General features: G+C 38.7%; 1 protein-coding gene across 2 annotated transcripts; it reads left to right on the top strand.

The window, feature by feature from the left end:
- The first annotated feature begins 3,621 nt into the window (after positions 1 to 3,621).
- On the top strand, positions 3,622 to 12,331 carry smpd2a (sphingomyelin phosphodiesterase 2a). 2 transcript variants are annotated; one of them, XM_026911624.3, is made up of 10 exons: positions 3,622 to 3,753; positions 3,904 to 4,000; positions 4,652 to 4,728; positions 5,318 to 5,411; positions 6,979 to 7,068; positions 7,685 to 7,767; positions 8,427 to 8,559; positions 9,208 to 9,312; positions 10,597 to 10,741; positions 11,757 to 12,331. In XM_026911624.3, the coding sequence occupies exons 1-10, from the start codon at positions 3,704 to 3,706 to the stop codon at positions 12,137 to 12,139; spliced, it is 1,257 nt and encodes a 418-aa protein (XP_026767425.3). In that variant the 5' UTR covers positions 3,622 to 3,703; the 3' UTR covers positions 12,140 to 12,331. The 2 variants fall into 2 exon arrangements, with proteins under 2 accessions (XP_026767425.3, XP_026767424.3); XM_026911623.3 differs by having other exon boundaries at positions 11,754 to 12,331.
- Positions 12,332 to 13,262: the final 931 nt, after the last annotated feature.

The raw sequence follows: 13,262 nt of genomic DNA, 5'->3' as shown, positions 1-13,262 counted from the left end.
TTAAAAAAAAAACTTCTTCTTCATCATCATCATCATCATCATCATCATGTCTGCATTATCTCTGAGACTGGGGTAGCTGGTTATTGGTCAGAGAGGAAGTTGATCTACACACACTACTGTGTGTGTGTAAGTGTGTGTGAGTGTGTGTATGTGTGTGTAAATGTGTAAGTGTGTGTGTGTGTGTAAGTGTGTGTGTGTGTGTGTGTGTAAGTGTGTGTGTGTGTAAGTGTAAGTGTGTGTGTGTGTGTAAGTGTGTGTGTGTCTGACTTTAACACAGTGATGTTCAGGTTTGACTTTCGGAGGACGTGGAGTTTGTGGACTGATGATGTTCTGTATGTAGTGTAGAAGGTCTCAGTATGTTCACCACAACCAGTGAAGCACAGGTACACAACCCCAACACAGGTGCACAACCCCAACACAGATACACAACCCCAACACAGGTGCACAACCCCAACACAGGTGCTACACAACCCCAACACAGATACACAACCCCAACACAGATACACAACCCCAACACAGATACACAACCCCAACACAGGTGCTACACAGCCCCAACACAGATACACAACCCCAACACAGGTGCTACACAGCCCCAACACAGATACACAACCCCAACACAGGTGCTACACAACTCCAACACAGGCACACAACCCTAACACAGATACACAACCCCAACACAGGTGCTACACAGCCCCAACACAGATACACAACCCCAACACAGGTGCTACACAGCCCCAACACAGATACACAACCCTAACACAGGTGCTACACAACTCCAACACAGGCACACAACCCCAACACAGGTGCTACACAACTCCAACACAGGCACACAACCCTAACACAGATACACAACCCCAACACAGGCACACAACCCCAACACAGGTGCACACAACCCTAAAACAAGTACGCAACCCTAACACAGATACAAGTCAAGTGGCTTTTATTGTCGTTCCAACCATATACAGCTTGTACACCTTAACACAGTACACAGTGAAATGAAACAATGTTCCTCCAGGGCCATGGTGCTACATAAACAACACAAAGCTACATGAGACTACACAGAACTAACTAACTAGCTAACTCACTAACTAACTAACGAACGAACGAACGAACGAACGAACGAACGAACACAGGTAGTACACAACCATGAGCATGGATACACAATCTTGGTTTTTTTTAACCCAACTGCTGAGTTACACACATTGGGTAGTTTAGTTCAATTCAATTCAATTTTATTTGTATAGCGCTTTTAACAATGGAAATTGTCACAAAGCAGCTCTACAGAAATAAATACGTTCAGGATATAATTTGTAGTTTAGTTATTTTAGTTTAGTTAATTTAGTAAATAGTTTAGTTGAGTTGTTTATTTTGTTATTGGGTTAAACTGGTAACAGCCCAACATTTTGGTTTAGATATTCCGGTCTTGTGATGGCATTTTAAATATTAAAGTTTCAGCTTGCAACAGACAGAACTTGCTGATTTGATATCCAACCTGCTGCTTTACTTAAAAATCAAGTTAGTGATATATCTCCTGTGTGGTTGACTGATTTCAGGTAATGTTTGTTTCTTTGATAGTCATAAATAAATAAACTCATCCCTGTTGGTTATGTAAAGTTAACAGATGTTATTTTTGTTGGAAAATATGGAAATAACCTCACAGGTGGTGTTGTTGTTCCTCTTTCGGCTGTTCCTGTTACGGGTCGCCACAGCGGATCATTGGTCCGCGTATTTGATTTGGCACAGTTTTTACGCCGGACGCCCTTCCTGACGCAACCCTCCCAAATTTTATCCTGTCTTGGGACCGGTACTGAGAGCGCACTGTTGCCAGTGGCTGGGATCGGTTCCCTGGCCGGGAATCGAACCCGGGCCTCAGCGGTGTGGCCTAACCACTAGTCCTCCAAGGAACCTTGAAATAAACTCACAGGTGTAATTGTGATTAAAATTTTAAATGACTATATTTTCACAGATAACATATTTTCTGTTAATCACTGTTAAAACATGATGTTATTCATGATAGAGCACTCAGTAATGTTCAGCTACTGACACTCTGTGGAGACAAATGGCACATAAAAGCTCATAGTTGCAGTAAACACACTGCTGCAGTCTGGTACAGAATTACACACCTGTGTGGCTACAAATTACAGCACAAGAAAAGCATCCGTTTTATAGATATTTCTATGCCAATAATAATAATAATAATAACAATAATAATAATAATAATAATAATAATAATAATAATGATAATAATATAATTATTATTATTGTTGTTGTTGTTGTTGTTTTTAACTCAACAATTTTGAGTCCAGACTTGGCTAAACAAAACTCAAAAAGAATATGAACAACAACAACAACAGGCTGCTTGCATGAAGTGTGTGTATGTTGGTGTTCAGTGGTTTTGTTTGTTTGTTTGTGTGTGTGTGTATGTGTGTGTGTGTGTGTGTGTGTGTGTGTGTGAGATGGCTGAACTCTAAATGTACATCTAGATTTCTGTAAAGCTGCTTTTCGACAGTGTTTATTAAAGCATTACTGAACTCAAACTGATCTTTAGTGAAAACAGATCAGTGAGTTCAGCAAAAGAGTTTCAAAATTCATTTTGTAATAATGGGGAGTTGTTACAACACTATGTGTTCATGTGTGTGTTGGGGGGGTTGATGTAGGTTTGTATTGATGTGGTCTCAGTGTGTTTGTGAAACCCACAAACTAACTAACTAACACAAACACACTGATACCTCATCAATATCCTGTTTACATACTCTGATACCTGTATACGTGTGTGTGTGTGTGTGTGTGTGTGTGTTGATCTCTGATCTCCAGGTCAGTGATGTGTATATTTCTGAGTTTTAGAGGTGTAAAGGGCTAAAACACACACAGCAGTATCTGTTTGTGTGTGTGTGTGTGTGTGTGTGGCATTGCTGTGACATTACATTACCATACATTTTAAATTCCATTTAAATGCTAATTACTCCTTTTGAGTGACCATTAATTTTAAAAACATTTCTTTGTTTATTTGACATATTGATATAAATTTGGTTGATTTGCTGCTTTTCTAAAAGTTGTACAATCGTGGTGTAGTGCGCTCACTGCCTCATTTAGCTCCATAGTGCTATTATTGCACCTAGTGGTCAAACATGGGAACTGCAATAAACAAGAACTAATAGAGGCCCACTGGAATCACGCTGACTCGCACTCGGGGAGGAGGAGCAGACAGGGTTTTGTTTTAAATTGCGCTAATTTAAAAATACTCTGCATTTGCCCAGATAAAGGCAGAATATAAGTGCAGACAGTGTGATACTAGCCTATAGAATAAGCCACGTGTGATAGGCGTCTGGACTTCATGTAGTTTGAGACTATGGTGATATTTATGTCGTCCTGTAAAACCAAAATCCACTGATTATGAGCCACTGCGTTAGTCTGTGCTAGTAAAATATGCAAATAATATGCAAATATATTATTTATGTACAGTATAAAAAGTCTGTGACTATAAAAAATGCCCACTTTTACTATACTGCCCCTTTAATATGTATGTGTGTGTGTGTGTGTGTTTGTGTGTGTGCGCGTGCATGTGCGTGTGTCTGCAGTGTGTATGTCTCTGGAGTGTGGGTAAGGGGGCGTGGCTTAGCAGTACTATAAGCTGCTCTGTGCTGAAGTTTGCAGTCAGTAGTTCTGAGTTCTGAAGTGTGAACACCAAGCCTCTATCAACACCATGGCAACCGAGCTTCCTGTCAAACTGCGTGTTTTCTCCCTGAACTGCTGGTGAGTGTGTGTGTGTGTGAGTGTGTGTGTTTTTCTGTCAGTTTGCAGAATTTTCTTTTGAAAGCATCATCATGTGACTCATTCAACTAAAGAAATCTGTGTGTGTGTGTGTGTGTGTGTGTGTGTGTGTATGTATGTATGTGTGTTTAGGGGACTCCGGTTCTTCAGTCGTCACTGTTCTGAGCGTTATGAGATGATCGCCGATCTTCTGCAGAGAGAAAATCATGACATCGCTTTACTGCAGGAAGTGTGTTCATCTCTCACACACACACACACACACACACACACACACACAGGTTTGGCAGTCTAACAGGAGAATTGTGTTACATACTATAATAAGAAGAAGAAGAAGAAAAAGAAGATTTTTATAACATATAATAAAAAATAAAAATAATAAAAATAGAAAGCCCAAGGATAAATAATACTTGAGCACAAAAATCAGTGTAAAATATACACAAGTATAGAATAAAATAAAACATCAAGGCGCTGTTGAATTCTGGATTGTGATTGGTCAGAATGTGTAGATTAATTTTCTATAACGGCAGCTCTGACAGTAGTGCAGCTGCAAATCACGGGTTTATATTAATGCACTCGTTCTAATATGTTATCGTTTCTATAGTAACAGCTCATTCACAGGGACTTGTACAGTGGATGCTCCACATAAATATAAATGGATTAAAAACGTGTAAGTATTAATATGGTGACGTTTTCTGTAAGGGTTAGGGTTAGGGTTAGGTTGTTTATGTAACATTTATGGAAGGAGTCTCCAGTGTCAGCATTTTGTAGCAGTCAGAGGTAAAGCTGTAACTTTAAGGTTTCCGACATCTTCAGGACAGAGAAGTTTACGCTTTGCAATTTCTCTCTGTTTGTGTGTGTGTGTGTGTGTGTGTGGGTGCAGGTTTGGAGTGAGAGAGATTTTCTCTTCCTGAAGGGGAAGCTGAGCAAGTCTCACCCTAACACATACTACTTCAGGAGGTGAGAGTGATACACATACTCACACACACACACACACACAGCTTCAGGAGGTGAGAGTGATACACATACTCACACACACACACACACACACACACACACAGCTTCAGGAGGTGAGAGTGATACACATACTCACATACACACACACACACACACACACACACAGCTTCAGGAGGTGTGAGCGATACACACACTCACACACATAGACACACTGCTTCAGGAGGTGAGTGTGACACACACACACACTCACACACACACACACACACACACACAGCTTCAGGAGGTGAGAGTGATACACATACTCACACACACACACACACACAGCTTCAAGAGGTTATTTATTTCAGGAGGATAATTATGTTTGACTCCTTGTCTCAGTGTGTCTTGTGCTTACTAGTGCACTCAAGATAAAAACACAGCACTTTACCAAAAAATGCTTTGTTGATATTTGTGAAATATAACAAATCTAACTATGATTTCTGTTGCCAACATCAGCACAATTCATGTATTATGTTTCACATAAAATTCTTTGTGTGTGTGTGTGTGTGTGTGTGTGCGTGCACATGTTCTGTGTTGTATGTGTTTTGTTAAGTGGGATGGTGGGAAGTGGACTTGCTGTATTCTCTAAACACACAATCCAGGATGCTCTGCTCCATCAGTACTCTCTCAATGGACAACCATACATGGTGAGAATCAACACTGCACTGCACAACATAGCTGTCACCATAGCGATGGAGGAGGAATCTCCATAATTCCATGATATATATTCTATACGTGTAGTAATGTTGCACAATGATCAAGGACCGAAGTGATTATTCACATTTTGCAAGAAGAGAAAACACAGTGAAGTGAAGCTGTTTATTCTGACTGTAACAGCGAAAGCGTTAAAGAAGACACAGGGACTGTGGACTGTGCTGCACTCTGAGTACTAAAGGAACAGTTTAGTTAAAAAAATATTAGTCCACTTTGTCTTCTTCATTCCAAATATAGCTTAGCCAAAATATGTTTGGTCTGTAAAATTTTCTTTTTTTTCCTTTTTTTTTTTTTTAGATATAACCTAATGTAGCTAACAAGTAATGGAAGCTTATAGGCTCTAGTTTAGCACGGCAAACTAAATGTGTGTAAATCCTCCCACAGTGACGTCTCCTCAGTCAGCTATGTGGGGTTGTTTAGTGTCTTCAGCAGACTTGCTGACGTGGTTTCTGATATGCTGTGATTTCACTCCCTCTAATCACCAGAGTCGCCTACACACCTTTTTACATGTGTATGTTGAGCCCCACAACAAAGTCACATATCTGCGATCAATACCGTGGTCATACAGCCACCTGTCCCTTTGTTGTTCTTGCCTTGTACACATGATACACAACATGAACTCCTGAGTCGAATCTGACTGAAGGCCTGCAGCCTAAACAATTCATAAGTGGTAAATGCACAGAAGGCCAGAAAGCAGTCTAGTGATTTTGTAGGTGAGTAAATGACTGAACAGCAGACATACAGTAGCTCAAATGAAATCAGAACTTGAGAACATCTAGCCTTCAAGTGTTTACCAGTTATGAGACTTTACCATGTGTCCCTTAATGACCCTTCGTACAACCCTAAGCAGGCTGTCAAACTGAAATGACCATCTCTGAAAACTGCCTTTTTGCAAGTGGGGAGTTACGTGCTGTGGAGATGCTCTGGTGAGCTGGCAGAGCTTACCTGGCTGAGTACAGGACACACTGTACGGTAATTAGAACAGATTGTGTTTCTCAGTTCTCAACTGATCCTCAGTACAGCTGTTTGTCCATCACAGAGGAAGGAAAAGGGGAGGTCTCTTGTCTACGCAGAGACTAGTCCCTGCTCAGGGACAATATTTAGAGGTGTACTGCTCCATGAAGTCTGTGCTGCTGCTACCTGGGTGTCCCCCATGAAATTTCTCCAGCTTCTACAAGGTTAACAGCACCCATCCCATTGGAGTGGTCATCCCTAAAGACCTTTCTGGTTAGCCGCTTGTGATTAAGAGGGGTGAAATTAAATGGTAACTGTGGTTTTATTAACCCTGGATAACATTCATGGTTCATTATCATTCAGAAGTGGTGCAGACTCTATGATAAGTTTCCAGCGAAAGATGGATGAATGACATCTGTACTGATAAAAAAAATACTTGATCATACGTACAGTTCAGGACTGCTGAAGTTTGAATCATTTTTTTCTCCTCAGCACATAGTTAAGTGTGTGTGTGTGTGTGTGTGTGTGTGCGTGTGTGTGTGAGAGGTGCGTCATGGTGACTGGTTCGGAGGGAAAGCAGTGGGATTGGTGGTTCTGAATGTGACTGGCCTGAGGGTGAATGTTTATGTCACACATGTAAGTCAGAATTTTTTTTGCAGCTGAAAAATAAAACTCTGCACCATTCCACTACTGTAATCCGTCTGTCCTAATGTAATTCCACTATACTGTAATCCAACTATACTATTGTAATTCCACCATACTATATTCTACTGTACTCCCACTGCTCTACTGTAATCCCACTCTACTGTAATTCCACTGTCTTTATGTAATCCCACTGTCCCACTGTCCTACTGTAATCCCACTGTCCTACTGTAATCCCACTGTCCTACTGTAATCCTACTGTATTCTAATCCCACTGTCTGAATGTAATCCCACTATATTGTAATCTGACTGGCCTACTGTAAACCCACTGTACTCTAATCCCACTGTCTTAATGCAATCCCACTATACTGTAATCCTGATATAGTACTGTTATCCCACTGTTGTAATGTAATCCCACTGTCCTGATGTAATCCCACAGTCCTACTGAAATCCCACTGTACTACAGTAATCCCACTATACTACTGTAATTCCATTCTGATGTGTTGTGAACAGACTGCAGCTCCACATAGCCCAATATTTAATGTTACAAGCAAGGCAGTTCATATGTTTATTCGTGAATAAATGTATAATTAATTATTTTGGCTCTCAGTTACATGCAGAATATTCTAGAGCTGAAGATGAATATCTGGCTCACAGGATTCTGCAATCATGGGAGCTGCTGCAGTTTATCCGGTAAAACTCAAATCCTCCTCAATCAATTAATTTAATAATAATTTAATATCATATGCTGTATATATTTAACTAATATGGAGATAACAAAAATAATTTTATAGATGTTTAGGCAAAGTAAGGCTATTTAAATAGTTATGAATTCTACCATTTATGTTTAAATTTACATTTAACATTAACGTTAATTTTTACAGTGATATATTTGTCTGTAAAAATACATGCTGGATGAGTTTCAGGACATTTCTAGTACCTCTTATAAGTCTATAGTTTAATTGTTTATTTGTAATATATATTTTACTGGGTTTTATTGTCAGAAGTTACACACTAGTTAAACACTGCTTATGCTGTTATGACTGTAAATTGATACATTAAAATAATAAAAATGTAAACAGTGGAAAGTGCAACACATACACACACATAAACATACATACAGTATACCTGTCAAGGGGTCAAGCAGCTCCACACACTGTGGTGTACCATACCCTGATTACTGCTCTAATATTTGCACATGATGTTGAAATAAACTTCCTAGTCTGTTTAGTTATTGCAGGTTGATAAAGAAAACATATGAAAAAAAATACAAGTTGGTTATGACAGACAGTGTATATGTGTGCAAGTAAAATAAAATATGTGTTTGAAAAGTGTGTTTGTGTTTCCTGCAGTCACACGTGGAGCGAGGCGGATGTGCTGGTGTTGGGTGGGGATTTGAACATGCACCCAGAGGATTTGGGGAATCGACTCCTCCGAGCTTACACAACACTCAGAGACTGTTATATACACGCACACATGTTCCATGTGAGTCACTCACACTGTTATGCACACACACTCAGACATTGTTTTACACACACACTTACACACACACACAGTGACTGGTGATAATTATTTACATTTTGTTATGAACAAATGTTTTATCCTATCACAAAATCTTTTTCATCATCATTATTATTCATAGTAAAGAAATGATTCAACAGTCAGGATGGATATTTAATTTACTCATAAAAATAGCATTTGACCTGATACTAATGTGTTACACTATAAATAAATTATAACGCTGATCGTTTACTGAAAACCTCTAGTGTAATTGAAAGTTAATGATTAGTTAATGATAAAGTTCCCTATAATCAACATGTTCCTGTGCTTACTATAATTTTCTGCTTTTCACTTGCATGTAACTTTTAATTAAACACCAAACCTCGCTTTTAGTTAAAGTATGTGTGTGTGCGTGTGTGTGTGTGTGTGTGTGTGTGCGCAGTTACTTGCTAAACATTTTCTAAAAATATAGTAATAGGCTGGTTTCAATTTCCCTTGTGATTTCTAAGCTGTTAGTATGTTGTTTAAAAAAGTAGCCATTGTCCACTGAGAAAACTTGTAAGGAGCAGTGAGTACAAATACACAGTGTAAATGTTTATAATTTGATATAACTGATGTGTTCTGTGATGTCAGGGCTGTGAAGATGGACACACTCTAATAGCAGATAATCAATTCATCAAAAAGGAAGATCTCATTCCTTTTGAGAAAGGTATCAGGATTGACTACATACTCATCAAGGTGAAACTACATATACACACAATGGGCCTTATTTATCAAGCTGGATATGAACAGATTTATTAAAAATCATTCATATGAACATTTCCACAAGAAATTTGGTATTCAAAAGCGCTCAGATTATGTGAATTAGAGGCTAGCGGCAGGTGATTCTAAACTCTCAGTGGCCGCATACTGAAATAGCTACATTTAATCAGTGACTTTTTTCCCTTCAGCATATTGTCAGGATTGATTTAAAGAGACACGCATTATTGAATAAATGGAGATGTAGAAAAGATATTTTCTTGAAATTTATATGTTCTTTAAATGAATATTTTTACCCGACACTGTGTCTAGCAGGATCTTAATTTGCCAGTCACGCAGCGTTTTTATCAAACACTGACTAACGGAAACACTGACACGCACACACACACACACACACAGACATCTCCGTATTCAATTTCTGCTGCTACAAATATTTATTATATACTGTATATTATCTTTATACTCTCTACCCGGCTGCTACTCCTTATGTTTACATTTACAGCAACTTATACTGTTACTCTCTTGCACCACTGTCATCTGATTCACTTTATACCAGAACCGTGTACTAGTCGGTGCTGCACTGTAACTTACTGTGCCCATTGTCTTGTTTTGGTAGTTTTGTAGTGTCTTGTGCCGTCTGCACATGTTTGCACTGTGCACTTTATGTGTTGTTTAATGTAGCACCTTGGTCCTGGAGGAACGTTGTTTTGTTTTACTGTGTACTAGCTAGCTGTATATGGTTGAAATGACAATAAAAGCCACATGACTTGACACACACACACACACTATATACATATACACTATATGGGGAAAGGTATGTGCGTCCCTGATCATAAGACCCATACGTGGTTCTTCTCCAAACTGTGTATGCTGTAGCATTACAGTTTCCCTTCACTGGAACTAAGAGACTCAAACCTGTTCCAGCATGACAATGCCCCTGTGCACAAAGCGAGCTCCATGAAGACATGGTGTGTGAAGGTTGGAGTGGAAGAACTCGAGTGTCCTGCACAGAGCCCTGACCTCAACCCCACTGAACACCTTTGGGATGAACTGGAACACCGACTGAACCCCAGACCTCCTCGACATCCCAACATCAGCGCCTGACCTCACTAATGCTCTTGTAGCTGAATGAACACAAATCCCCACAGCCACGCTTAGGTGTCCACATACTTTTGACCTTATAGTGTATATTTATGGGTGTGTGTATATAAGTGTATTTATAGCAAGTACTGGATGAGAACACTTTACTCTTACTTTGTTTAGGGGTCTGGCAGTGTGAACATTAAGTGTGTTTCCATGTGCACCACTAAAGGCTTAATGCCAGAAAAACCATTCCCTTATTCTGACCACGAGTCTCTCAGTGTTGAACTCAACCTGCAGTATTTGGATAGAAGCACAACTGAAACAGGTAGGACAGTTTTATGATTCATAAGCACCATTTTGGAAATGTTGTTAATGTCAGTTTTGGGTTTAATAGCGACCACTTTTTTTTATACTTATTGTCCACTGGAGGTAAAACACCTCTGCAGATTGGAGTAGAAAATTTATTATGCTTAGCAATATTGCCATAGGCTGTACAGCTACAGGTTTCCTGCTGAAAACATGCCAGTAAATAGATTGTGAATGAGTGTGTGAATGTGTATGTGTAAATGTGTGTGAATGGTGCCCTGTGATGAACTGGCATCCCATCCATGGTGTATTTCCTACTCACCACACCACGTGTTAACCTAACCCTGACCCTAGGATAGGCTCCTGGTCCACTGCCAGCCAAATGAGGATAAAGCACTAACTGAAGATGAATGATTTGCTGTATTTTGACCCTGCTGTACACATCTTATGTTTACCTTGTGTCCCTCCATAAAGAAAGATTTAAAGTTCATTTTGAAACCCTTTGTCCAAAATTAAAGAAGTAGAATTATTGAATCAGTAGAGAAAAATATTGTATAACACAATGCTGTTGTTGTTCCTGGAAATCCTGACTTATTTTGGTCCAGGTCAGAGCTACTGGCTCAGAATTAGTTAAATTTTATGAGCTGATATGTCATACTCATTGATGCCAACATTTGGCACTCCTTATACAACTCAATTAATTCCATCAGATAGTGTCATAGCTGAGAGTTAAGGGTGCACAGAAAAACTGGGGCACAGTTACATGGTGTTTTCTGCTTGCAATTATGTATTTCCTTAAATCCCTAGAGATTATGAACAACTACTTTAAATTAAAAGTCAACTTTTTTGCAACAGCTTAATTAATGGTTGACAAAACATTGTAAATTTTTCATCATTGTAAAATTTTGAATTTAATTCTGTAAATGTGTAAATAAAAGAGCTTTAGATCATACAGTTTCCTACTTTACTATATTAAAATGATCTCAACAAGATTTTTCTAACAGGCTTCTAATGGGCTGCTCTTTTCTCAGCAGCAACACTAAGTGAGCAGGTTGATGTAACAGATGAAGCCTGTGAAGTTATGAAAAAAGGTATAATTCATGGTGAAGCCCTGCAGCTGAAGGCCATTCAACTGCTAATGGCTGGTCTGTTATTCATCGCTCTTCTTCCCGTCTTCCTGTGCGCTGGAATCTTCTTATTTTCCACTGTGGCATTTCTGGGAGCGATGTGTGTTGGTGTTATGGTGTCTGGGGCACTCCTCTACATCCTATTTTCCATACAAATCAAAGCTCTGAGAGAAACGGAAGCTCAGATGAAGCTGAACTCAGTTTATCTTTCACAGGTTAAAAATTCTGCATCTTTATTAGATGAGCGCACTGAACTTCAGTCTCCCAGCAACTCAAAAAAAGATGAATAAGATGGTTGATTTTGCAGACATGATATATTGTGTATCATAATGTAATCAGGAAAATGATATGATGTAGCATGTAAATTATTGTAATGTAGAATGTGAGTGTAAAACAGTTTACACTACTCTTCCATGAAACTTCACAATGTTATCTACACTGATTTACAGCTCTGTCAACCATTGCAATTTTAAACAAAGTGTAATGTTTTTTTAATTCAAAAATTAATAAATCATCATTACAAAATTTTGTCTGTGGAGATATAACTATTAAGAACTATATTAATTTAGCATGTACTTAGGATACTGCTTAGTTTTTGTCAAAAATATTAGACTTTCTTTATCACTGGCAACAGATCCTTAATCAGTAAATCACATTTCTTAGTTGTGTTTTCTCTCAGAACTTCAGCATATCTGGTAGACCACTAAAAAAGTTACATCATATACCCTAATATTGTTTTGTCTTTTGGGGGAACCATTACAAAAGCATAAAACAGAGTATTATCCATTCGAGAAAAGTTCGAAGTAGAAAGGTATAGGAAGGAGGAGCCCTTAATCATCAGAAAGCTCTTTTGAAGACACCCCTCCCCCACTTCATTATTATTATAATTATTATTATTATTATTATTATTAATAATAATAATAATAATAATAATAATAATAATAATAATTAATTAAATTTTTTAGAAATAGTTTCCGGTGTGAAATATCTTGCAAAGTTGCAACCTTGGTATGTTTGCCTGGAAGTCAGGAACTTCAATCAGCATGTCCAAATTGGTAGTCACACATCTGCAAATTCTAACTGGTTTTATACAAATATATTTCTCTCTCCCTCTCCCTCTCCCTCTCACTCACTCACTCACACACACGCGCCTGCAGCTTATCTCATGTTCCATTTAAGAAGTTATTATTTACACAGTCATTGTGAATTCTTGAAGATATCGCCAGAGTCTGAGCCATCTCATTAGGTTTTATGGATAGATCAACTATGTTTTCCTGACTTTCGATTTGGATTTATTCTTACTGCGTTGTCCTGATTCTTGTTTGCTGATTTCTGCCTGTTTCCTGATTATGTTCTGAGCTATATAGTGCTTGCATGGATCCTAAATCTCCTGTCATGTTAGCCGTGTTACAA

The sequence above is a fragment of the Pangasianodon hypophthalmus genome, chromosome 16 (genome assembly GCF_027358585.1).
Source record: "Pangasianodon hypophthalmus isolate fPanHyp1 chromosome 16, fPanHyp1.pri, whole genome shotgun sequence".
NCBI classification, from domain to species: domain Eukaryota; kingdom Metazoa; phylum Chordata; class Actinopteri; order Siluriformes; family Pangasiidae; genus Pangasianodon; species Pangasianodon hypophthalmus.
This window is presented reverse-complemented; position numbering and strand designations above follow the sequence as displayed.

Bases quoted from the DNA above. Each gene is read 5' to 3' on its own strand.
- smpd2a (XM_026911623.3), top strand. From the start codon at position 3,704: ATGGCAACCGAGCTTCCTGTCAAACTGCGTGTTTTCTCCCTGAACTGC. The intron at 3,754-3,903 runs GTGAGTGTGTGT...ATGTGTGTTTAG, and splicing joins GTTTTCTCCCTGAACTGCTG to GGGACTCCGGTTCTTCAGTC. The intron at 9,313-10,596 runs GTGAAACTACAT...TACTTTGTTTAG, and splicing joins TTGACTACATACTCATCAAG to GGGTCTGGCAGTGTGAACAT.